This window comes from Mustela lutreola, chromosome 16 (genome assembly GCF_030435805.1).
Source record: "Mustela lutreola isolate mMusLut2 chromosome 16, mMusLut2.pri, whole genome shotgun sequence".
NCBI classification, from domain to species: Eukaryota; Metazoa; Chordata; class Mammalia; order Carnivora; family Mustelidae; genus Mustela; species Mustela lutreola.
The window spans coordinates 13,021,782-13,048,065 of record NC_081305.1 but is presented as its reverse complement, the minus strand read 5'-3'; the positions used below and the strand labels follow the sequence as shown (position 1 = coordinate 13,048,065).

Below are 26,284 nucleotides of genomic sequence, written 5' to 3'. Positions count from 1 at the left end.
AGCAAATGGGAGTCTAACTTAAAAAAAAAAAAAAAAAAAATGCCTTGGCCTGTGTAACGGAAAGTGTCTAGGTGTGGGCTTCAGGCACAGCTTGAACCAAGGTCAGGCAGTATCACCTGGCCCTCCCGTCTCTCCCACCATCTCTTTGCCCTACCATCTGCTGCGTCAGCTCTACTTTCGGGCAGATCCCGCACACACAGCGGCAAGATGACTCACGAGCTCCAGCAGTGCCAGCTCTCATATGCCAGGTTCAAGTCCAGGGAGAAGAGGTAGAGGCTCTTTCTCTGCAATGAGCAACTGGCAAATGTTTTGCTGCAACTCTCTGGCTGTGGTTGGTTCCTCAGCTGAGGCCTGGGGAACCCAGTGGTGCCCTGGAGTTGGGCTGCAAGTGAGAGTCAGGCTCATTGTCAGAGGGGAGCATGAGGCACCTGTGCCAAGAAAGGGATGCTGGATCCCAGGTAGCCAAGAGCAAAGATGCCCACCACAATGACCAATCAGATGCCTTGTGTTCCCCTGGTGAGTCTCAAGCCAAAGAAATGGGCATCTGGTTATGAAATTTGGCAGCCCGTTTTTGGAAGGCTATCTGAGGGACCCTAGCAGTGCCCCAGGGACGCGGTAAGCTGCTAGGCCCCTCAGACCAGAAAGGCAGCTCCTGTGAGGCCCTGTGCCTTTTCCCGGCACCATGGCCCTGTCACCGTGGAGCACAGACTCCAGCTTCGAAGCACCATCACCTTCTCTGCTTCTGCAGCTTAGACCTTCCATGTGAACGACAACATCCCCATCTTTGAAACCTTGGGATCGGACCGCCAATACGTGAACAAATCTGTAACTTTACTGAGAGAAGAACCTCTTTTAACAGCCTTCCAGCCTTCCTGAGCAAAACGTGTCTCCCATAGCAATTCTTTCCTGTAGACCATTGTGTAAGGCCAAACCTGCATAGTAAAAGCATGAGAGGAGGATTCTGTAGTTTTGACCGTGGAAGTAATGATAACTGTGTTGGTCATGTGCCAGTCACAGCTACAGCCCCGTTACGTATCTTAGCTCACGTCACATGACAGTCCTGGGACGTAGTAACACCCTTCCCTTGACGTTGGGCTCCCACAATGGACCCGGACTCCGGGTGTACACTGAGTGCAAAGCCCCTGCCTTGACCGCTGGCTTTACTGACATATCAAAGAACATTTTTCTATAGATCCCATTACTGGATATCCATCTTTCATTTAAATGAAGGTTCATTTAATGAAGACCCAAGGGCCTAGGGAACGTGAGCACCGTCATGGCCTGTAGCGAGGTGGGAGGCACTACGCTAGAGGAGGCCCGAACAGGACTTGCTGAGGGACTGGCTGGGAGGAGGAAGAAGACGCTCTGTCAAGGTCAGTGCCTGGATTTTCAGTTCAAGGGACTAGGTGAGTGGGAGATAGTGCTGTCGGGTGAGGAGAGAAACAGTCCAAATTTGGCAGTAGAAGGACAAAGAGGGTCTGGGCCTGGACAGATGACAGATGACAATAAAGGTCCGTGACTATGCACCCACAGAACAAGAATCAGTGTAGAAACTGGGCTCCTTCAGTACAACCTGGTGGGTAGCCCAGTGCTACACGACACCGAGTAAACAATAGAAATAGTTCCCAGTGAGCAGGACTTCACAGATGCGCTTAAAAAAAAAAAGTAACAGATTTGTAAATCTCTGTCACAACTCATTTACAGATGGCCCTTAGCCCCATCTGTTCATTTAAGAACTTCTGGCAGAAACAGGGGATGGCAGAGATGAGGGTGGAAATCAGTTCTTCTCGGTCCTGTGACAACATGCGAGAAGTTTGTGGGATGTGCAGCTTTGTCGTCTTTGGTCTTTCTTCTTTCCACTCTGCTGATGAGCTGCTGGGGATATCAGGATAAGGGGCTTTCTCAGGTTAGCATTCTGTGGTTCGAGGAGGCCCAGGAAGGGGACTCTGATTGGAAGAGTCGGCAGAATTAGAGGACTAGGCAAAGAGGGCTGAGAAAGAAGAAAGTGGCTACATAAACCAAGAAAGGGGAATTCGTTTTTAAATTAGAGGGAAACAGTTCCATTTCTAGTAATATAGTGGGCTAAAATGCCAATTTAAATATATATACATATATATATTTACTTAAAAATATATATATATTTTAAAAATATATATATATATATATTTAAATATATTTACTTAATATATTTAATATATTTACTTAAAAATATATATATGTATACTTGCTTTAAATTTTGAGGTCTGGAAAAACTAACAGGAATTCCCACAGAGAAAGTTCGAAGGAACATTGAATGTTCATATTAGTGTACTATTTTATATTAGTTTGCTCCTTTACCTCAGACTGGAAGGCTAAAACAATGTATTTTCTCATCGTTCTGGAAGCTAGAAACCTGAGATCTAAGTGTTGGCAGGGTTGGTTCCTTCTGTGGGCCATGAGGGAAAGATCCGTTCTAGGCCCTCTTCTTGGCTTGGAGATGACTGTCTTCCCCCCTGGGCCTTGCCTCTGTACATGTCTGTGACCAAATTTCCGAATTTTATAATAATAAAGTGAATGTTGCCTCACCCCCCCCCATTATAAATGTGACACTCTTTATAAACTTAAGCCCCTCATGAAAGAGAACAGTGTGAGGCCAGCCTCCAGCTAACCTGCTTATACTCCATGGTGATACCCCCTAGAAGTTTCCCAGGCCTCCCTCATCAGGCCTCTCACAGCCTGGATCCTGTAGCCCATCCACATAGGATCTCCTCTCCTGCTATGATAGGCCAGTGAATTTATCTGACCCAGGGGTCAGATTAGCCTCTGGGACTGTTGGGAAGACTGTAGCCATCTCTCAAGTCTGAGCTTCCAGAGACAAGTTCCTGTGTAGTGAGTCTGCAAGAGATCAAGGCCAAGAGCCTTTGAAGGGGAGCTTTGAAGAGGGTAGGCCTTTTGCTCATTTCATATTTAACTTAAGGTGATCACTGGAAGGGATCCTGTCGTCTACCGTTTCATCCAATTTCCTGAGATACCACATCCATTACCCCATTGAGAAATGAACTGAGCTGTTTTTCATTTCAGTTTTGAGTGTTATGAAACTTTTCGTCCTGCTTTAATGTTGCTACAGTAGAACTCCAGTCACCTTATTATAGAGTCATTCTTTTTAAGGCATCTTCCCAGTGCCTCCAGCGCTGGCGGAGGGTATCAGCCTCGTAGACGTTCAGTGTGAGCAAAGCTGGCTTCTAAAGAAATCAGTGGAAAGCGTCAGTGCGTATTTGAACCTGAGTTAGGGCGATGTCTGCTTCGTTCATTTAGTGATCTGGTTCTTTTAAAAGAGCCAACCTGATTTATCTATGTGTTCATATTAATTAAAATGCCCCACAGCTAGCTACATCTCCTGAAGACCCAACATTAAAAGAAATCAACTTGAAAAAAACCATCCTGTTTTGAAAGTATTTCTAAAGGGCTTTGAAACTGATTATAAGGGAGATTTCACAGCCTGCCTACCTGTTCTGCCATCTTTCGAAGAGTATGTAGCAGTGGGGACACCTTCTGGAGCTTTTATAGAAGTGGCCATTTCTCACAGAAATCCCTCTGGAGACCGTCAGGGAGATCTGGGTATATTCCTCCACCACTCACCTTGCAGCAAAACTCTGTGGGAAGTCACTTCAAGGCAAGGTCAAATGTGGCTGGCTTTTCCTTACCTAGATTACAATCAGGATGGACCCCTCATCATCCAAAAGAAGGGTTCTAGACAATACATTGTTCTTTATGTTGTGGCTTTCAATTACCCCTAAAATGAGAAAACCTGTGAGGCACTGCCATGGGCCTGGCGTGGCAGACGTGACCAAGGAGATGCCCTTGCCCATTAAGGAGGTGGACTGTCCAGCAAACTGGTGAAGAGTGAGCTCTGAAGCCAGGCTAACTTACTGGCTCTCTGAGCTTCCATTTTGTCACCTGAAGACCGAGGACCATCGCAGTACCTACTTCATTGAGCTGTTGCGAAGATTTAATCAGGCAGACATTATGGAGTGTTTCATACAGTACCAGGTGGAGAGTGATGAGTTGTGTTGGCTGCAGGTACCTACCTCCGGCTTGTTTTAGTCTGTTTGGATGCTATACCAATCCAAGCACCACACATCCATCTCTCACAGTTCCGAAGGCTGAGAAGCCCCGCAGATGACGCAGACAGACTTGGTGTCTGGTGAGAACTGCTTCCTGGTTCGCCGATGGTGTCTTTCTGCTGTATGCTTAAGGTGGAAGGGCCAAGATTGCTCTCCGGGCTCTCCTGGATAAGGGCCTGAATCCCATCATGAAGCTTCTGCTTCATAATCACCTCTCAGCAGGCCTACCTTCTAATACCGTCGCCTTACAGGTTAGGATCCCAGCATACAAGATCTGGGGGGGACACAAACATTCAGACCATAGCAAGAAGGCTCTTGTTTGACCACCAATTTTTGTGACCTTCTTACCACCATCTTCTTTGTCCTTGTACTCGGCCTTGAGTGCGAAGCAGAATCATGTTGGAAGCTTTTAAATATCCTGACTCGAAGTGAATCAGATTCTCTGCAGTTGGGACTCGGGCATCAGCTGATGTTACAGTTCAGCACGTGATTCCAATGAACAGCCACAGGAGGAACCACTGTTTTCTAGAAGCTTCAACTGCAACTCCTTTCGAGAACCTTTAAAAATATGATTTTACCCCCAAAGGTGTGGGGGTGAAAACTTGAACTTTGGCTACTCATTGATGTTCTGCCAATATCCCCCTTAACATAGGTGACCAGCTGGAAGCATTCTGGGACACGATCAAGTCAAAGGGCTAAGGCAGGCTGCTTTCATAATGGGTATGTGTTTGCAGTTTGCTTCCCTTTCTCATGTGCCAGAGCTGGGACGAGCTGGTCGGGAAGGCACTGAGCCAGCCCCATCTGTCATTTGCTTCCCGATGTGGGAGGTTCGGCAACTGTAAGACGACAAAGCCAGGCAATAAATAAGGAAACGTGGTTGGGACTTTGTGCCTAGAGGGGCTCTGGAACTTGCCTACTTTTCACTTGACTTAAAGCAATGATTACAGCCTCCACTTAGAGATAGAAAACAGGGGCCAGTCTAATGCGGAGCAGGCTTGTGATGAGTGGAGTTAGAGGAAGGGAGGGAGGCAGGGCGGGAATTCATCTGAATTCCAACAATGAAGGTGTTCCCCAGTCAGCCGAACACAAGAGCAGCTCAGGGCATTGGACTTCTGCCCTGACTCAGGCACCCTGCTGAGGGTCCAGTGTAAGCCTCAAACAATCAGGTGAGGGGGACTCTATCACCGGCACAGTAGCCAGGTGACACAGTGTGTGAACGGGGAAGCCAGAGTTCAAACCCAGGCTGTCTGACCCCTCCCACGCCCGGCCTTGAACTGGATCACTGGGCACTCCACACGCCTTGCGGTTGGAGCACTCGTATTCTGAATGATACCCGTGCCTATGTCTCTGACCCTGACCCACTGGCCTCTGGGTCCCTTGAAGCAAGATCTGGCTTTCTGGTGTTTGATAAGCATGCAGGGCTGCGGTGGTCTCCCTAGAAACAGAGTCGGAGATGCTGATTCTTGGGCAGGTGCTTATCAAGGGAGGCTCTCCGGAGAAACTGATAGAGTAAGAAAAATGAGATAGGGCAAGGGGAGAACTAGGGCATCTGCCTGACCCCATGTCGAGCTCTGGAATGTAAATTGCCTCTGAGTCTGTCCCAGTTAGAGCCCTCACTCTCATCTAGCTATCCTAGCCTGCAGATGGCACCCTAAGGGGAGGGAGGGCATAACCTCCCAGGCATCTCAGGGTCAGGGAAGGCAAGTCCTACCAATGAGCCAGAGAAAGGGGCAGCCGACACCCAGAGCTTCCAGTGAGTGGGGGCATCGTTCCGGTGAGAGAGGTGTAACAGTATGCTAGCTACAGCTGTCAGTGTGTCTATCCACGCATACGGCAACACAGGAGCCAAACAAACGCCTTTAGTCCAGTCAGGGGTGGTTTTCACCCTTTGTAGGCACACTCCCAGAATCCAGGTGCAATGAATCACTGGATTAGAGGTCACTGTGTCTCCTGCAAAGCTGTTCCCCACCTGACACATGCCCCCCAGCCACCCGGAGACCGTGGCTGCCTGCCCCGACGCCAGCGCGCAACCAACACACACCCTTGGGTCTCCGCGTTATCACCTGGACCACAGCGCAGCATCTCAACTGAAACAAACATGCTCCAACCGTTATCCCTGCTTCCGGTGCAGGGAGAAGAGCAAAAAAGACGGAGCACTTTTTAAGTCTGCAGCACAAAAGAGTGTTATCGATTCTAACTTACCCAAGAGTTGAAAATAAAATAGGAGGAGGGGAAGCCTCGGGGCCCAAACCAGTGTGGCTGACGGACAGGATGTCCGATGTCCATGTGATCTGTCCCAGCTGAAGGGAGGGTTTCTTTCCTGGCTTCTCTGGGGATGCTCGTATGGGGAGCTCTGGAATCGGAGCAATATTGATTTTCCTTGTTTGCTACGTACGCTCTTTTAAAAATAACCGAACCTAATCCTCTTGGGGTCAGCATAACAGGAAAGTAATCATCTGTTCCTGAGGGTAAAATGAAATCCGAGCCCCCAAACCACCAACATTCTATTTCAGTTGTTTTGGAGCAGGATTTTTATTTGAATGCTAAATTAAAGCCTTCACTATGACAAAGGCTTCCCTGTCTCCTTATGGCTTCGTTTGTGAGCGGTGGGGCCACTCCCCCAGGCTCCTTTGTTTGTCTCCAGAGACCTCTCACTTCCAATTGTTCAGGTATCAGGATCCTCGGAGGTGTTGTTTGTCCTCAGGTCTGCAGACACAGTACAGCATTGAATGTTTCCTTTACAGATATTCCCATGGGCACTCCCCCCCACCCACCCGTGTAGCACAACATCCCAGGAGTGTGCAAATGTTGGATGAGAGAGTGCTATTATCTGGGGCAGCTCGGCCGAGTCTCCCTGGGCATCTCTGCTAACCTGGGGTGATTTAATGAGTGCTCAGAATCGTCCTCCGCTCATCAGCACTGACCCTCGCTGGGAAGCCCGAGTGCTAGCCTCCTATTAATTATCAGTGCCAGTCCTTAGCCATCGTGCTGCCATTCCTACCCAGCATGGGTCCTAAATCTGGCTGTACATTAGAATCACCTGGGAAGCCTGTTAAAAATCGCACTCCTGGGCCCTGTCTGAGACCTGCCGAATCAGAATTCACCCAAGAATGGGGTTCAGGAACCTTTATTTTATTGAGCTTTCCAGCACCCAGCCCAACATGGACCCTTAGCCAAAAATGGTGTGATTTCAGTGTAAGAGAATGTCAACTTGAGACATCTGGCCTGCAGTAAACCACAACGGAAGCTCATGGAAGAAGACGAAAGGAGCTTTTGCGCTCTTCTTCAGGATCTTAGGGAGTGGGGTGGGTGGGGTTCGGGTGGAGGTACAGTGCACCCCCGACAGGTGGTGGTGGCTGGTTCTTTCTTCAGAACGCAAGCCCCTGACTTAAGCTTTGATTGCCGATGCATCTGTTTCAAAGAGGCACCGCCTCAGAGGCTGCGATCTGCAGTGACCAACTGGCACCCATACAGCTGGAAAAGGAGCCAGGCCCCTCCGCTCACTAACGCTCCTTTGATTTCAGAATCTTGGTAGATTTGGATAACCGACCATTTGCGCTACTTGTCTCTGCTGGACCCTGCACTGTAAATTCCCACTGAGCACAGGCTGGGAAAAGCTGACACGCGCCTGTGGCCCCCCTGCCTTTGTAGGTTCGTGTCACGGCCGAGGAAGGCCTACAGTGCCCCCCTGTCTCAGGCAGAGTCCATCCCGCTCACCTCAACTTCTGCCAGCTCGCAAGCAGTGCCAGCAACAGAATCCCCCGAGATGGATCTAAACGATTTTGTTAAGTAAGTGCAAATGCAAAGCCAGTTGGGGTTTTTTAAAATAGCAATTTCTTTCCTCCACACTGACTTACGTTCTCAAACTCATCCCTTATTTATTCAACTGGCCACTCACTAGTCAACATTTTAGTGAGGGCTTTCTGCGCATGATGCCCTCGACTGTGCTTCTGGGATAGAGTAGAAAATCATTTCTGCTCTCAGGAAGTCACAGCTTCCTGAGCCCTGGAGGACTAAGCTGTTCCCGTCACACTGCTCTCTCCATCCATCCCAGGTCTGCGGCCAGGGTCAGGTCAAGTGTAGCAAGCTAAAGAGGATATGGCAATTGGCCAAACAGTATATCCTCACAATAAAATGCTCCAGTAAATAACGAAAGTTAACGTGGAGCTCTGGGGACCCAGCAAATTGTCTGGAGAATTGCTAGAGCTTCCCAGAATGTCTCATAATTTGGTCATAGGCTCATTAGGCCAGGAAAGAAGGGTTGGAGTCTATGGAAAATTGGCCAGCCTGATGTCCCAGAGTCCATGTTTGAGGGCAGGGAGTAACAGCATTGCCCAGCTGGCCTCTTGAGAAAAGCATCCTTTGAGTGAGAACCCACTTATCTTTTGGGGTGCAATAGAGGAGAGAGGAAGGTGGGTCTGCGACGTAGCCGAAGACCGTGTTGTGATAATTGCTGAATGAGTTATTCAACACCTCTCATTCAACTCTCCAGGACTGTCCTCACAGATGAAGGTGTCGGGTGTGAAGAAAGAGAAAACATGAAAGTACAAGTGCCCACCGTGGTCATCTCCGATGTACGGTTTTCAGTCCACAGCATGTCTTGGCAAGCCGAGGGTCCTTACTCCAAAGGAAAAACAGAGGCAGGAGCAATGGCAAGTGTCCTGCTGGGATTTGGGTGGGGTGAGGCTGGGGAATGTCATCCGGGTCACTTCCCAACCGAACACCCCCAGAGCCAGCATCCCACTGAGAGCCACACACCTCAGCACATAGATTTTTCTCTTTAATGAAAAAGCTGGTTATCTGTAACCCAAGGCATTCTTCCCAGCTCCTAGATGGAGCCTACAAAAGGAGAAAGATTCTCCTCAGTCATCCCATAGTGAAAACAAAGGGGAGAGCAAGGGATTTTAAAAATTCATACCCTGAAATTCTTCTAGAAGGATGGCCTAAGGAAATCATTGGAGATATAAAGATTTAGGTACAACGATGTTTGTCACAACACTTTAGAAATAGCAAAAAAATTGGAAAAATAAACTAGCATATCTCCATGGACAATATAAAATCTTTTAAAATAGGGTTTGTTGGGACATCTGCGTGGCTCAGTAGGTTAAGCGTCTTCCTTCAGCTCAGGTCATGATCCCAGGGCCCTAGGATTGAGTCCCACATTGGGCTCCCTGCTTAGCGGGGAGCCTGCTTCTGCCTCTGCCTGCCACTCTCCCTGCTTGTGTTCCCTCTTTCTCTCTCTCTCTGGCAAATAAATAAATAAAATCTTTTTTAAAAAATAAAAATAAAATAGAGTTTGTCTCCGTAGTGGCAGAGTGGGAGTAAGCAAGCATTTTCATGCTTTGTAGGTAATTATGAACTGGCATAGCCTCCATGAAATACGATTTGGAGAGTGTATCAAAATTTAAAATGCACAGTTGTTCTGCTAGGATACTCTTCTTTGGATATGCCTTTATGCTCTCGTAGACATGGACTCTCCTTGTACACTGAAGCTTTGGTGGTAAAAGTAAGAAAAATTGGAAACAACTTTACTCCATAGTAGGAGACTTGCTAAATAAACCAAACTGTAGCTGCACAAAGCAATACTAGAAAATCTTTTTTTTTTTTTAAGATTTTTTTTTATTTATTTGACAGAGAGAGATCACAAGTAGGCAGAGAGGCAGGCAGAGAGAGAAAGGAGGAAGCAGGCTCCCCACTAAGCAGAGAGCCCAATGAGGGGCTCCATCCCAGGACCCTGGGATCATGACCTGAGCCGAAGGCAGAGGCTTTAACCCACTGAGCCACCCAGGCGCCCTGAAAATCTTTTTTTTTTAAAGTCAAAAGATTTATGCAGTCTGAAGAAAAACCAGAGTATTAAAAATCTTTTTTTAAAAAAATGAATTAGTTCTCTAATACTGATTTAGAGCAGCCTCTGATATATTAAGTAAAAATAAATCCATGTTCTGTATTTATTTTTCATTTTAATTCCAATAGAGTTAGCATACAGTGCTCATCAGCTTCAGGTGCACAACATAGTGACCCAACCATGTGGGTTGCACACTATGTTGTCACTATGTGACTCAACAAGTCTCTTCATGGCCCGGTGCCCGTCGTGTGAAGTGTGCGCTTAGTCCTCATCCCGTTTCACCCATCCTCCCGCCCATCTCCCTTCTGGGAACCAACCACCTGATTGTTCTTTGTGGTGAAGAGTCTGCCTCGTGGTTTGTCTCTTCTTTTTTTTTTTTTTTTTTTTTTTTTTTTTGTAGAATTGCTTTGTTTCTTAAATTCCACATATGAGTGAAATCAGTATTTGCCTTTCCCTGACTGACTGACCTCCTTAGCATTATACTCTCTAGGTCATTCCATGTTGCTGCAAATGGCAAAATGTGATTCTTTTTTAGGGCTGAGTAATATTCCATTGGTGGTATATATCCCCCCCTCTTCTTTATCCATTCGTCTATCAGTAGACACTTGGGTGCATCCATAATTTGGCTATTGTTAGTAATGCTTCAGTAAACATGGGGATGCATCTATCCCTTCGAGTTAGTGTTTTCACATTCTTTGGGTAAATACCCAGTAGTGGAATTACTGGATTATATGACGATTCTATTTTTAATTTTTTGAGGAACCTCCACAGTGTTTTCCATTGTCTGCACCAGTTTGCATTCCCACCAACAGCACACAAGGGTTCCTTTTCCTCCACATTCTCACCAACACTTGTTGCTTGTGTTTTTTGACTGTAGCCATTATGACAGATATGAGGTAAGAACCGATTGTGGTTTCAATTTGCATTTCCCTGATGACGAGTGCTGATGCACATCTTTTCATGTACCTTTTGGCTACATGTTCTATTTGTAAAAAGTATGTTAGGTGATCCTTGGGAAGAATATTTAGGCACATGGATGGCAGCACTCTTACCAAATGACAAGTCAGAACACGGACAATATACCCTTATATAAACACATTATACGCCCACACATATATACGTATAATTTAGTATAACTTAGTAATTGATTTCTATTTCTCTTTGAAGCTTTCTGTGTTTTCCAGATTTTTAGAATACATGTGTATATGTAAAACAGTTGTCTCTTAAATGTTTTCTTTTTTCAATGTTCAAAGAGGTTTGTCCTAGAAAACGCAACAATACAGAAAAATGAAAGCAATAATTTCCTCACAATGCCACCACTTATGGAAAAGTGCTACCGCAACTTTAGCAGACAACCTCCTAGCTAACTGTTTGATCTCTGAATGAATCTGCACATGCTTATACCTTCAGGTGTGATCCCTGGGTGCATGCAATTGTACAGAAGTGGAACTGATTTTTCACTCCATAATACGTTGTGCATATGATTCCCAGTCCCGAAATATACACTGAATCATCCTCCGTGGATGCAGGTGCCACACCCTCTTCATTTGAAGTGATCCCCCGTTGATAGGCATTTCATTTGCTTTCAAAGTTTTGCTGTTTTAAGGAGTTCTGCGGTGCACATCCTTATACATGTATTTTGGGCACTTGTCCGTTGATCTCCATAGGGGGAAACATGTACCATTTTTAAGGTATGAACAATATACTTCAGTTTTCTGTCACTGAGTGGGGAGCAGCACATGGAGGACCTGTCGTGAATGCTTGCTAGCTTTTCCCCACACCTCTAATTTCTAGGGATTAAACCTCAACTCTGATGAAACAGAAAAAACAGACCCAAACCCAAGCCAGGTGGAGGTTCAGGAACCCCCATGGATCCTGGAGCAGGAAGAAATCTTTTCCATCGGGATCGAAGAAGTAAGTAACACCTTCTGGGCCCTGAAGTCACGTGAGACTGACTCTGCTTGCTGAGCCCCTGACCCAAGTTGGAAACGTAAACCTTGGCAGACCACTGTGCCCCCGCTTGTTATGACTTACATGTAGGGTGCTGGGTGAGCCACCTTTCACGGAGTCAAACGAGTTAAGGTCAGGAATTAACCCGTAAATGGACTAAAGTTTACCCTACCCTCATTCCGACTGAGGCCCTCCCGCAGGGTGACTTACCGGTGTTTGGTGTTCCAGGTGTTTGATATTCTGCCCCTCTACGGAGTACTGCAGCCGCACAGCAGCCACCAGATGTCATTCACCTTCTACGGACACTGTGACATCGTGGCACAGGCTAAAGCCCTGTGCGAAGTGGAAGGGGGACCCACGTATGAGATAATGCTGAAGGGAGAGGCGTCCCTGGTCAGCTATTCCTTTGACACCAAGGATATTAACTACGGGTTACAGGTATTGCCAACTACAGGGAGGGGACTGCCCGGTTTCTCCTCAAACATCGCACACGGTTCTGTGCTCTGATGTCTCCTGGAACCTCGGATCATCACAGTCTCGCCACCACCCCGACCTTGATCCCTGCTCTGCCTCCCTAAACCTGATCATCTCACCGCCAGCTGTTGGCCAGGCATTTTTCACTTGCTTCTCTGTCTTCTGGAATTCATGGTAGATGCCTTCCCTTGCCATCCAGAAGCCCATGCCGACCCCTGCTTTTCTTCCAACAGCACCGTCACCTTCTCAGTCCCTTAAGCTTACCGTCTCCAAGGCATTTGCCACTACCGCCCGTCCATCCTTACCGGCATCGGGGCTTTCTAATTCATCTAGCAGCATCCCTCGGCGTCAGTGTGCCCTTCCCAAGGCTATTGAGGTTCTCAGGGATCCGGGGCTTCTCAGGCCGGTCCTGAGATAGGACAGCAGTCCTGCTCAACCCATAAGGTGTGCATGAGTCCCCCAGGAATCTTCTTCAGGGCAGATTCTGATTCAGTAGGTCTGGGGTGGGGCCTTGAGAAAGATGACTCTCTCAAGCAGTTCTGTCAAGCTCCCAGGTGAGGCCGAGGACCCCACGGAAGAAGGGATTACATCACACTCCTCGCTTCTGCCACCAGCCCATCTACACAGCACTGCTTCACAGACTTTCCCAAACCTGCATTTTCATCTTCTCAGGTCCCACAACAGTTAGCCCCAGCAGCATTGGGGAAAGCAACGTAGTACTGAGAAAGGAGTGTGGTTTTGTAGTCAGAAGAACTGGGATGTCACCCCAGCCTGACTTCCTACTCAGAACCTTGAACATATCAAGACCTCTGCAAGCCACAGTGCTCCTCAACTATAAAGTAAGAATGGGATGGCAGTGCCTGTCTCCTAGGTGGCTGTGGTCATTTAAGTAAAGTCTCTGGACAGTCCTATGCATGGGGCAGGGAAGCCTCCAATCCTGAGGCCCTTTCTCTGTTACCCACTGGATCAGAGTCAAGCTCTTCCACCTGAGTGAGGGTCTCCTAAGCCCCTCTATTAACTGATGCTCCTTATAGACTAAATTTCACTTATTACAGTTTCCCCTTCAAGCCCGTTCATCCATTTGTGACCAAACTAGTTTACACCCCGACCCTACTCCTTCCCAGCCCTAACTCCCTGCCCCAATACTTCTTCTTATATTATCCCTCTTGTCTACTCTGCCAACCCCAAGTCTCACATACTGTGAGACTCAGCACCCCCTCCAACCTCTACTTTTTTTTTCTCTTTCTTCACATTCTCTTAGCATTTAAGTATAGTCTTTGCCATCAAATAATGTACATTCTAGTTTTTGGTTTAGAATAATTGTTAATTCTATGTCTGTACACCTTCTTTTCCCAATTAGATTTGTATTATGTTCTCAGAAACCATACCTCCTACCAAATTATAATGGGAATTAGACACCCCCCCCCCATTATACACCTCCTGCATGTAGAATTACTGAATTGTGGGTGTGCGTGTGTTTTTGGGTTAAAGATTGTGCCTAGAAGCAATTCACCTGACTCATGTTGAGACTTTCTCCACTGGGTTGACCAAATGGAATTCTCTTTCATTCTTTATCTCCAGAGTCTTCTGGGCAAGTAGTTCTGGCTCAGCTTACAGTATATTCTTTGAAACAGCTAGTCCTTCCCCTAGCTTATCCTGAGAACCCCCAAAGTGGCCTCAGTCTGTGGTTATTGGCCCTGCTGATTAGCTGCTGAGCTATGTTAGTAAAATCTCAAAAAAAGAGTATGTTTTGCCGATTACACCATGACTTTCCCTATAAATAGAAAAATCCTAATTCTGAAGGCAAATCTCATCCAAAAACTAAATGTTAATACGGGAAAGTTTACTTTTAAGATCCTCCATTATGAATCTCTGTGGTGCGGAGGGTCAGACACCCCCACACACAGCCTCACTAACCTGAATTTGTCATCAGTAGAGCTAACGAGGAGCCAGGCTTCCAGGGTCTGGTGCTCCTCCTGCCCCAGGGACCACCTTGGTGACAGTAAAATGTGGACTGGCCAGCGTCTAGATCATGAAAAATGAAATCCAATGTCTGTGAGGTTTACTTGTCCACCGCCCTTTGCCAGGATAATAGCAGCATCCCCACGGGTGGCTGACAGCAGCCCCTCCCCCTCTCATCTCCAGCTGTTCGACCACATCTCCGAGAATGAGATCACACTGAGGAACACTGGCAAAGTTGGCTTTGAGTTCAAGGTTCTGACTGACCACCTGTCTTCACCAGACCACCTTCTGCCTGGAGTGCCCCTAATCCTGCCCATTTCGGTAAGTAGCCTCCTTGCCCACGATGGCTGTGGGGCAATGGTAGGCAGGACCCAAGTTCAAACCTACAAGCCACATGCCCGTGGAATATGGGATTATGTTAGACATTCACTGACAGGATGATGGGTGTGATTTTCTTTTTAACAACAAATAAAGAGTTCTCAGAAACAATCAATCAATCAATCAATCAATCCAAGCACTTGACTCATTTATTAAGCAAGGATTTATTGAGTCTTGCATGAGCCAGGCACTGCCCAGGCACAAGGGACTCCCCTGAGAACAAGAGAGTCTAACCCAATGGTTTGGGGTTTTGTGTTTGGGTTTTTTTTCATGATTGTAAGAGTGGTTTGTTTCTACTCACGTCCTCACACTTCCCTTGTAATTCCTTGAAGCCAGGGGCCTCCTCCCCACTTGGACTTACGCTTTCCTTTTTAAACTACAGTTTTATTACTCATGCATGCATCCTTAAACTGCTTTTAGTTTATGAATTTTTCCAAACTTTTAAGCACTTACTATGACCAGGCACTTTCTTGCCACTGGGGGTGGCATAGTGTAGTAAACAAAACAGACAGCTATACTTGATCCTAAAACTTGGGCATTTTGCTTTATCAGATTATGCTTTATCTAGAGCTTTATGGAAACTGCACTGGTAATGGCATCTTGTGCCTTTTGCTTTTTTTCCCCTCAATTTTGTGTTTCTAAGACCAGCGTACATTGTTGCATATAGCTGTAGTTCATTTATTTTCACCATTAAATAATATCCCTTCTTTAACTATATTGAAAGCAGTCTTTCTTTTTCCTGTCAGCACATCTGGGATTTTTTTCCCCTCTAAAATTTTATTGTTACAAACAATCCTGCTACAAATATTCTCATACCTGTCTCCTGGTGTACAGTTGGAAACATTGTCCTGGGGAATTTTTCTAGGAGTTAAATTTCTGGGTCATGGGCTTTGCATGTGTTCAATTTTGATAAGATTTTTCACAGTGTTTTTTACCTTCCCCTCACCACTGGCATTCCCACTGGACATATATAAGTTTCTTTTGATACATGTTCTCACCAAAATTTGGTCCTTTTTGGCAATATGTCATTTAAAAAAAAATTCATCATGTTCCTAGTTTCACTTCCCTGATGGTTTAAGAGGATGAGTCTCTCTTAATGCATTCATTCCCCATTCATATTTCCTCTTTTATGAAATGCCCGTTCACATATACTACCTACTGTTCTCTTTCTTGTCGTTTTCACATATCTTCATGTGACTGAACGGAGGGTAAGCAGCGAAACAGGTCTGTGGGACTGTCCTGTCCATTAAGTCTCCAGAAGCAGGGTCCATTGTAAATATTAACATTCTCTCTGGTCTTTGTGCTACGTAGGGTTTTATCAGTTCACATCAAGAGCAGGAGCTGAAGGTTTACTACTTACCTGGAGTACCTGAGGTCTTTCAGAGGAGTTTCCAGATCCAGATTGCACACCTGGACCCAGAAAACATCACTCTGCGTGGAGAGGGAATTTTCCCCCGAATCTGCCTCGATCTCCCCAGGAAACTCCGTGGTATTACTACCCCCTATAGAATTTCCCCACTGGGGGACAAAAGATGCATTCTGCTTTGTTTATTTGAAGGTTGATTGGCACTCCCGTTATTTGCTTAGTGGTCTTCACTAGTTTCCTTCTGTGTGATTCCTCAGTTATTTAAAAAAAAAAAAAAAATCGAATTGAAATTGACCCGGGGACCTGAGTTTAATGAGACAGGATATGGTCCATGGCAGTCCCAAAATTAAGACCCCTGGGCAGTTTTGCCATCAGGGAACTGCAATCTCAGAGGGATCAGGAAGTTGCACTTGGAAAGGCCTTTTCCTCCAGCTGCAGACTGTCCCTGATTTGTCCTCACTGTGGCACACACACAGACGGCCACTGACGCTAAAGGTTGATTTTACTCCAAGGAGTAGAAATCACAAAATAAAAACTGTACATAAAGGCAACCAAGGTTCCGACCCCTTCTGTGGTTTGGCATTACACAGTGTAGTGGCTAATTTAGCCTTTGATTAGTTGTCTGCGCACACCTTAGCCAAGGTTTCTCTGGTAACATCTAGCCCCTGGAGCCATCCCTCTAGACCAAAAGACTTCCATCGTGGCAAATCCCAAAGCTCAGCTGAGTGGCTGTCTTAGCCATGGACTCTCTGGCTCTTTCTTCCTGACATCGGGTACAAGGTGAAGGGTTAAGACGAAGTTCTCATTCTTCTCTGTGACTCCTTCAAGCTCCTTGAAATCGTCATTCCACCGATGGCTTCAGAAGGAGCCCTCGTCCTCAGCCTGTGCCCCAAAGTCACTGGCTCGCCTGCGGATTGATAATCATCTATGATATCCTGACTGAGCCCTAAAAATACAAACATAACTGTTGGTCCATTTAAGACCAGTTACACTCTCGGATCTAGAGTTCCTGCCAGCCAGACGTTAGTTAGTCCGGCTCCATAGAGAAGTGTCAGGACAGAAAGCCTTTGCCACTGGGTGGAAAACCCCCGGTTCCCAGGCGGCCTTGTTAAGGCAGTAGCCATGTTTGGCCAGCAGAGGGCTTTCAGAGAATGTCCATCTGAGTACTGTGAGTACCGAATGTTCTTCTAGTTGGGTCTCCTGTGTTCCAGTTCATTACAAGTCCAGTGCTTCCTACTATCCCAGAGTATGCACTTTCTTTTTCTGCCTACTTCGTCCCTCAAGCATGTGAATTCGCATTGGCCAACAGGTGAACTTGGGTGTCTGAAATCTCTCCACTGATTGCCTACATCCCTGATTGGGGGAATTGAAACCTGTTAAGTTGCAGTTGTAGTTGCAAATATCATCCTTTGGTTTGCTGGGATTTAATAAACGTGTAAAGTGACCTAAAGGATGACCAGGGCCATCTGAGTGTGTCCAGCATGGAGGGGGCTCCCAAGTCATGCAGTGTTAGTGTTGGACCCAGAAGAGCACCGAGGAATCTGGGATCTGCTTGCTTACCCTGTGACTTCGGGTATTACTGCCACCAAGTTCTTGAGAACCAGTTGGGGGCTCACTACAGCATAATCTCCTTAAACTCCATGGGGTCTCTTTTCTTTCTTTTTTTTTTTTTTTAATTTATTTGACAGACAGACAGAGATCACAAGTAGGCAGAGAGGCAGGCAGAGAGAGAGAGAGAGAGAGGAGGAAGCAGGCTCCCTGCTGAGCAGAGGGCCCGATGTGGGGCTCGATCCCAGGACCCTGGGACGATGACCTGTGCAGAAGGCAGAGGCTTTAACCCACTGAGCCACCCAGGCGCCCCTCTCCATGGGATTTCTGACACAAACTGAACTCACTCACAAACTACATCACCCTCTGAGGCAGAGAAAACCTGGCAGACGAAGCACCAAAAGGTTCACTTCCCTTCTCACTCTATGCACCCTGAGCTGACAGTCTGTGTTTTAGGCATGACTCAGAGATTTCCAATCATCCTTATTTCCTTCTCCTTCCAATCCCACAGGAAATGAGAAATATGAAACCTTTTTGAATCAAGCCAGAAAAAACCTAGAAAAAGAGCACCACAAGAAACATGAAATACTCATTCACTTGGAGACAACTGAGGAAATGTCTGAGGATGAATCTTTGGAGGTAAGACTCGCTTCACCCTACACAGGATGACTGTGGCAGAACAGGAGGCGCAAAGGCCCAGGGGCAAGAAGGACATGGGATCTCTGAGAAACAGAAAGGAGAAAAAGATGTGACTAGGGCAAGGAAGGGGGAAAGGAAAGGGGTCCCCTGGGGAACCTGTTAAGGGTTTCGGACTTTATTCTGAGGGCAACAGCAAGTCACTGAAGTGTTTCAAGTGGAGCCTTGGGTAATCAGATTTGCATCTTTAAAAAATCTCTCTGGCTGCCCTGTGGAGCTCCGAGAAGCTCTCAGGGGCCTGCAGAGGATGGGAACAGATGTGCTGAGGTGTGTTCAGTTTCTTAGAAGCTGATGGGGTAACAACTCTAAATGAGAGGTGGTGGTCATGTCAACAAGGGTGATGACACAGGAGGTAGGGAGACTCTGGTAGTTTCAAGGAACACTCTGGAGGTGGAATGATCAGTGATTAGGGACTGGTTGGATGTGGGGGTGAGGCAGAGGTGACCCAATGAGATGGGAAACTCGGGACCTGAGGAGAGAGAGAGGCTGGAGAAAGTGCTCTGAGTCACCAGATGGTCATTGTGATCACAGGAAAAGGTGAGATTTCCCGGGAAGTGGACCGAGTGAGCAAGGGAGAGCATCGATCCAGAGTAGAGCCTCTGGTCTCCAGCAGCTTAGTAGGGGCAGGGGCAGGCAAAGAGGTTTAGCATGGTGCCTTCGAGGTGGGAGCCCAGCCAGGAATTGGTCTTTTGAGGGAGAGAGTGACCCAGCTTGTAAATACAGGCTGCCCTTGTGCCCTTGTGCCCTTGTAAATAAAGGCAGCACGTCTCCACTCTGCTCACAGCATTGCTGGGTGGCTCCTCAGCGGAGCCTTAGCCCCGCCATCTCTGGCGGCCCCTCCACTTCCAGGCTGGGGCTCCTGAGAACCGGCTGAAGGCCCCGGCAGAGCGAACTCATCCTCCGGCCCAAAGTAGCGGGGCCACCTCTCCTGGCTCCGAACAAGAACGGGGTGGGCTTTGCTTGCGTCGAGATGACTGGACACACCTGTCGGTGACATATGCGCCTCTCCCAGCAGCTCACCGCGTCGCTTGGTCTCATCATGGGCCCCTCCACACATGAACCTTCCCGCCTGGCCCCATACCTAAGGTGTGAGTCTTCGAGAACAGTATTTCTCAGCCTTTTTTCACTCTCACCTCCCAGGACATTTTTTTTTCCTAACCCTCTCCCCCATGAAATAGTCTTATTATATTTTTAAAAAAAAAAAAAAAAAAAAAAAAAAACCTCTTTGAACACTTTGACAATAAAATTTTTTTAATATTTTATTTTGCAATATCTATAGATTCACAGGATGTGGCCAAAGAGAAACTATTTTCCCCAAAGGTAACATCTTACATAACTTGTAAGACATGGTACCACAATATGAAAACCAGGAAATGGTCGTCAGTACAAGCCACAGAGCGTATCAGATTTCCATTTGATTTGCACTCCTTCGTGTGTGTGGTTCCACGTAATTTTTTTGTACATGTAGGTTTGTCACCCCTACCACAATTAGGGTACAGAACTGTTCCACCACCACAAATATCCCTTGTGCTTGAGGGAATAGAATTAAAAACAAAATCTCCTTCCAACCCAGAGAATCTCCCCACAGAGGGAGAAGAGGAAAAAAAACCAATTTTATTGTTGAATAAGCCTTAAACCAGGATGTGATCCACATTCTAGACCGTCCACTAAGAGATTGCAAAGACAGAAAGAAATTTCAGCCTTTTATATAACCAAACATATGACCTCTTATATACATGTTCTCGAGGTAAACACTAACTAGCCCTTAAGTAAGAACTATAACTAACTATATCTAGTCCTCAAGTAAGAGAACTTGACGGCACCACCTGTCATACATCATTCATCCTGAATTCACATGGTAATCAGGGCGACCCTCTGTGCTAGAAAGTCGGATTTATCCAGAGGGAAACCTCTCGTGCTTGCAGGCTAGAGCCCTCTGAACTCGGGCTCCTAGCCTCTCACAGAAACTGGGAGGTGGGGCCTCTGTCTTACCTGATGATCACATTTTGAAGAGAAGGTTTCCAGGGCCTTAAGGAAGACCCTGCTGGGTTATAAAGCTGACCAGAGTCTTATGTAGGCTTTAAGAAGATCTATATGTATTTCAGAAAAACAGAAAGAACTCACAAGCTTTTGAAGCAATTTGTCCTAAGAAAAGGGAGTGGGAAGAAGTCTCTCCCCTTATTTTCAACAGGGAGAATTCAACCTCTTATCTTTCATTTGCGTTTGGCCTTACAAGCCACTTCTTCATAACCACCCTCCAATCTCCTTTCCCTTACCCGTGGCAACCACTGTAGTTCTCTGTTTCTGTACTTTCATTATTTCAAGAATGTTATGTAAAGAGAATCATTCAGTGTGTAACCTTTTTCATTGAGTGTCATGCCCTTGAGATCCATCAATATCGCTAGTTCTTTCCTTTCCATTATTGAGGACAATTCCATGGTGTGGACATGCCTGTTTACCGCCCCCTCCACCACCCCCATGGAAACTGCAATACCACAGATACACTGTATATCTGTTTATGTGTTGTGGCCCTTTGGAAGGCCACAAATCACTATAATATCTAAAATTTTTTCATCCCCCCCTTCCATGAAGCAATTCTTTCCCTCTTAGAGATGATTTGCCCCATTGAGAATGCATGTTCTAGAAGAATTTTCTCACTTGCTGTTCTCTCCTACTCCAGTTAAGTCCTCAGCTCCAGATGGAGGTAGAGCGACTTATAGTCCAAGGCTACGCCATAGAACATCAGAAAACAATTATCCCCGATTCCACAGATGACCTGAGCTATCGGAGTCGTCAAAAACTAGCCAAGTGAGTGTCGTTCTGTTTGGGGCTTGTTTCAGAGGGCATCAGAGCAAACGGTGTAACCCATCAGAGTGCAGCCTGAGTTAATTAATGGTTGGTCATCTAGAAATGATATCTACTCACCTCCTGTATCTGCCATCCTCCAGCATCCAAACAACCAGGAAGGTCTGTGCCTCTGAAAGACAGAAACCTCTGGCTTTGCCTAATGGAGAGGCTGGGAAGTTTCAGGTTCATGAGGGGCTAGGGCGAATGTGTTTTGAGATAATGACTGAAACAGCAGTATGGACTCCTGGGCGTGGGGGAGCTTCTTGTTGCTAGTCTTCTCTCTGGAGGGTGGTTCTTCTCCATCCCCAAAGACAAAATTGTGACAAGAGGTAGAAGAGAACAGCACAATCTCTGTTTTGGAAAAGTGACTGGTAAAGAGAGATCGTTAACTGTTTCAGAGTCCAGCTGCCAGAGTATATCCTGGATTTTGGCTACATCATCCTTGGTGACGTCCGGACACATATCATCAAGATCACCAACACCAGTCACTTCCCAGTGTCCTTCCATGCAGAAAAGCGTGTCCTTCATGATACAGGTAACCAAGCTAGGGAGACCTTTTCCTCTTGCCCTTGTCATTTCTAACAAGGTGCCCAGCTGTACTGTTCTGCTAGAATTGTGTTCATGTTTTTTCTGGGATCATCTGAAAGAATTCTTGGCCCCATTAACTGAGACTTGAAACGGTCATCCTGCCCCAGAAGGACTCTACCTATGGCAGCGCTTGTTTTCTCTTTCTCCTTCTCACAAAGAAATGTTTATCTCGGTCTAGGCTTTAGTACTGAGTTAGATCGTGTAAAGAATCTCCCTTACTGTGAAACGGAAACATTTGAAATCAAATTTGACCCACAAGGAGCCAGTCTTCCTGTTGGAAACAAAGAGGTCATCTTACCCATCAAGGTACGACACAATGCAGGGTCCAGCTTGTCATCCCCGGCTACCGTTACCCCGAGAATGAGCCAGTTACCACTTCAGAGCCCCAAGTCTTCTCCCAACCCCATGCCACGTGGTAACACCAGCTTTATGCCTGTTCTAGGTGGTCGGAGGGCCAACAGTTCACATCTGTCTCCAAGCCAAGGTGACCATTCCCACTATGACACTGTCTTGTGGGAAAGTGGAGTTTGCCACAGTTCAGTGTGGACAGTGCCTCGTGGAAACTGTTCAGTTTTCTAATCCTCTCCAAGTCCCTTGTGAATGGTTCGTCCACAGCTATAAGCCAGTTAACAAGGTAAACGGGTTGTGGCCCATCAGTCTGCTTCTTCCATCTCCATTTTGGCCAGAATCATGATTCGAGACCTTCACACTTCCATTATTTCAGTCTTCGGCTCGAGACCTATAGTGGCAACCGCTGCTTCCTAAATACGATCTAAGCACTTAGCCCTGCATTCAAGGACTTCCCAGGCCATGCTGTCTGGGGGATGTCTTACTTATCTCTATAGCCCTGGTATCTACCCATTCCCTGACAGCTGGGAGGGCCTCAGTAAATGTAGGCTGACTGAGTGGAGTATGGAATAAATCTGTTTTCCATAGTAGATGATCTAATTGTCTAATATCTGTTAACCAGCTGGAGAAACACATGCCAAAATACTTAAGACGGAAACTCCATGCTGAATTAAAGCCAAAGACACGCATCTTTGAGATCCAGCCCATGTCTGGGGTCTTGGATCCTGGGGAGAGGTCCAATGTGCAAGTGAAATTCATGCCTAAAGAAGAGGTAAGCTTTAAAGAAATGTGGTCCCATTCAGACTTTTGGGGTTTTTTGAGCTTTCCTCCAAGGCCCACTTGTTGAGGCTGGTGTCCAGGGAATCTGAGTGACCTTGGCTTTGGCATTGTGATAAGGACATTAAGTACTTGCTTCATGTAGGAGCCATGTGACCCGGTAGTTAAGAGCACCAACTCCAGAATCGGATCTATCTAGCATGTCAGCTTTTATCGGCAGACCTGGGTGAGTGGCCTTCTGCTTCTGCACTTGGAGGCTGTGCGGCTTTGAGTAATCTCTTCGCCTCTAAACCTCAGTCTGCTCATAGATAAAATGAAAAATAATATCACATGTCAAAAATCCCCTATTGCAATTCTAAAATCCAATAAGCTCTGGAAACCAGGGGGAAAAATTTCATAAGTTTCAGACCCAAACTCATTTGGTGGAAGAAACCTCATCTGAACTGACAGGAGACTACTTAACCTTTATTTATCAACTTAGTTTATGGACTCAAACATTGCAACTGTGGAAATATTAGTGTCTGATTTTTAGGGGACCTCCCCAGCCCCCGTGGAGGATATTATATAACAGAGAGTCTGTACATTATGTTTACCTTTTAAAAATCTGAATTTGAAAGCTGCTCGCTTGTAGGGTTTCAGTTAAGACAGTATCAACCGGCCATACCTACTTCCTAGGGTTATTTTGAAGATTAAATGAATTAATATGAATAAAACGCACAGCAAAAGGCTCTCTACATAGTAAGTATCTCAATAACTATTTACTATTATCATTGGTCGTTGGAATAATAAGAAGTACTTCCCGGTGGATGTACTCCCTGGGCCTTGTAGGCATTTCTTTTTTGAATACCATTAACACAAAGCTACTCCTAGCAAAGAAACAGAGTAAAAATAAAATCCTCCAGCCAGAGAGGATCTCAAGGGGTTACCCTGTAAAGACTTGTGCTCAAAGCTGAAGGCATTAGTGAGATGGCTTTCTCTCATTTATTCTTTTAAAAGAAGAAAATCGATGTAGGTTTTATAGAACGCCTACAGTTAACGCCCATTTTCCTGGTAATGGAAATGCTTTGAAGAAATGCTGTAGAGTCTACAGAGAGAAAGAAGAAAAGCGAGTGACTTCATATCTGATTCTAAAATAAAACCCCTGCTTCTTTCATTATCAAAATCTCCCCAACCCTGTCTTTGAAAAGAAAAGAGAATTAATATGTTTGTCATTCTTAGAGTCTTAAGACTTTTAGGGGTTTTATTATCAGGGTTGCCAAGATTTGTGGTACTTAACTAAAAGAGGGACATATCAGTAAATAAATTTTAAAAAATAGATCTATTCAGGTGCTCCATAAACATTGAGTTAGAACGGGTCAAAGTTAATAAAGTGTTTCCACCAAGTGGGAGAGCAATTTATTGGCAATATGCAAGAAATTGATTAGCCTTGCAACTCACACAGTCCACATCTCTGTCTCCTTCAGCATCGGCACCACAGGAGAAATCACAGATGTTATACCAGATGTTCAGAATACTCCGTTAGAAAACAAGGAAATGAATAAAATGTCTTAGAAATATTTCCATAAAAAGCAATCAAAATATAGAAGTTTGGATCAAAAGGTGCTAAGTCCATAGTTACATAAAAAAACCTTTTAGCCAATAATTCATTTTCTTATTATCTCCAACAATATTTTGTGGGTGTGAATCTATGTCCATCCACATTCTATCCATCTGATTTTTCCTTCTTGAGCTAAGATTCTTAGAAACTCTTCAAATTGTGAAGCTCTCCAAACCCAAGTCATGAGCTTAACTATATCAGAATGACCTGGGCATGTGGTTAAAAATGCGGATTTCCCAGTCTTTCCCTCTCCCTGTCAAGTCAGGATCTCTAGGGATGGGCCTTTGGATCCACATTTTTAATAGGTTTCCTAGTAAAACAAGATTAGGATAGTTGCTATCCCTATCAATTGGTATTCAGACTGTAATTATATCTGATAAACTGAATGCCCCCCTGACCATCCCTGACCCGCCGCTTAACTGTATTTTCAAATAACAGAAATATGTTCATTCAGAATCTACCAGAAACAGACTTGGAGACAAGGATTCAAGTGCAAGCAGATTAACTGAGAAGTGCAGGAAACACTGATGGAGAAGTAAAAGGTGGTCGGGGAAGAGAAGGCAGCTAATAGGGTGTGCGAGTGAGCCAGCTGCCTTGGAGACTGGAACATAATCCTACTGGGATACTCTGAGGAAATGGACAAAATGCACATTTCAGAACTACCCCTTCCCAGGAGCAAGGAAACTGAGGTGTTTGAGTGGTAGTTCCTTAGTCACTGGTTGAGGATTGCTTCTAGAAGATGTTAATCCCAGTACTTCTGCCCTGCCCTGCCTGCATGCAGCAGGGCCCATGACATGAGAGCAGAGGTACAGACAGTGGAGAGTCTGAAGGATGAGTGTGGCATCCAAGGGGCCTTCTATGAGTGATGAAGCACTTGGCACAATGCCAGGCATGCTGGATACCCAGTATTAATGCAGAATTATAAATTGTTCTCATGCAATTTTACATAAAAAAATGTCCTCTCTTAATGTCAGTAGCATCAGTTTTGTCCCCACCTGGTTTCCAGGTTTACATTGCATGTGACAAAAAAACAAAGTTAAGATGCTTATTCTGTTTTTATGTCTTCCAGAAATTCTACAGCCAAACCCTGGTGTTCCAGATTTCCCAGAGTGCTCAGAAGCTTATGCTGCTGGCACAGGGGCAAGGTCTAGAGCCACGATTGGAATTTAGTCCTTCGGTTCTGGAGCTGGGGCCTCTGCTGCCTTATGCACCTGGAGACGAGGGTGAGGTGGTGGTGAAGAATCCCTGCAGCTTTCCCATTGAGTTTTACTCCTTAGAATTTGACCAGCAGTATCTCTTAGAAGAGAAGGTGAGCAGAGGCCAAAACCAAATTTCATTTTCCTCCCCATGCTGAGCCCTACCCTGTACTGGTGACTTTCCCTGATGTGGACAACATCCTCCTGACCTTTGCCACTTCCTTGTCAGTTTAAATATCACTTTGTAGCCTTCCTTGACCTCCTTCCCTTGCTGTGATTAGAATTTGTTGCTTCTTTGTGATCTCATGACACATTTTAAACAACTAATTGAAAAACTAATTATTGCTCATGGTTAAAATTCAAACTGTAAAGAATGTAAGCAGCAATCATTGTATTTGAAGTGAGTTTCTTGTTGACAGTATGTAATTGGGTTTTTAAAAATATATATATTCTGGTAGTCTCTGTCTTTAATTGGTATATTTAGACCATTTACATTTAATAAAATTAATTTTAGGGCTTAAATCTGCCACTTTTTTTTTTTCTGTTTGTTCTGGGCTACATTTTTTCCAATTGTTCCTCCATGTACTTTTTTAAAAAAATTTTTTAGAG

The 26,284-nt window shown here is 45.7% G+C and overlaps 1 protein-coding gene across 3 annotated transcripts in view; it reads left to right on the top strand.

Moving 5' to 3' along the window:
* Positions 1 to 26,284, top strand: part of HYDIN (HYDIN axonemal central pair apparatus protein) — a 385,540-nt gene that overhangs the window by 245,279 nt on the left and 113,977 nt on the right. For all 3 annotated transcript variants that reach the window (XM_059150954.1, XM_059150956.1, XM_059150955.1), the window contains 13 exons: positions 7,755 to 7,892; positions 8,596 to 8,755; positions 11,743 to 11,862; positions 12,127 to 12,336; positions 14,518 to 14,655; positions 16,024 to 16,201; positions 18,138 to 18,265; positions 21,003 to 21,130; positions 21,568 to 21,704; positions 21,936 to 22,063; positions 22,200 to 22,391; positions 22,728 to 22,877; positions 25,549 to 25,788. In XM_059150954.1, the coding sequence (XP_059006937.1) occupies positions 7,755 to 7,892; positions 8,596 to 8,755; positions 11,743 to 11,862; positions 12,127 to 12,336; positions 14,518 to 14,655; positions 16,024 to 16,201; positions 18,138 to 18,265; positions 21,003 to 21,130; positions 21,568 to 21,704; positions 21,936 to 22,063; positions 22,200 to 22,391; positions 22,728 to 22,877; positions 25,549 to 25,788 (2,047 nt within the window). The remainder of the gene's footprint in view (positions 1 to 7,754; positions 7,893 to 8,595; positions 8,756 to 11,742; positions 11,863 to 12,126; positions 12,337 to 14,517; positions 14,656 to 16,023; positions 16,202 to 18,137; positions 18,266 to 21,002; positions 21,131 to 21,567; positions 21,705 to 21,935; positions 22,064 to 22,199; positions 22,392 to 22,727; positions 22,878 to 25,548; positions 25,789 to 26,284) is intronic.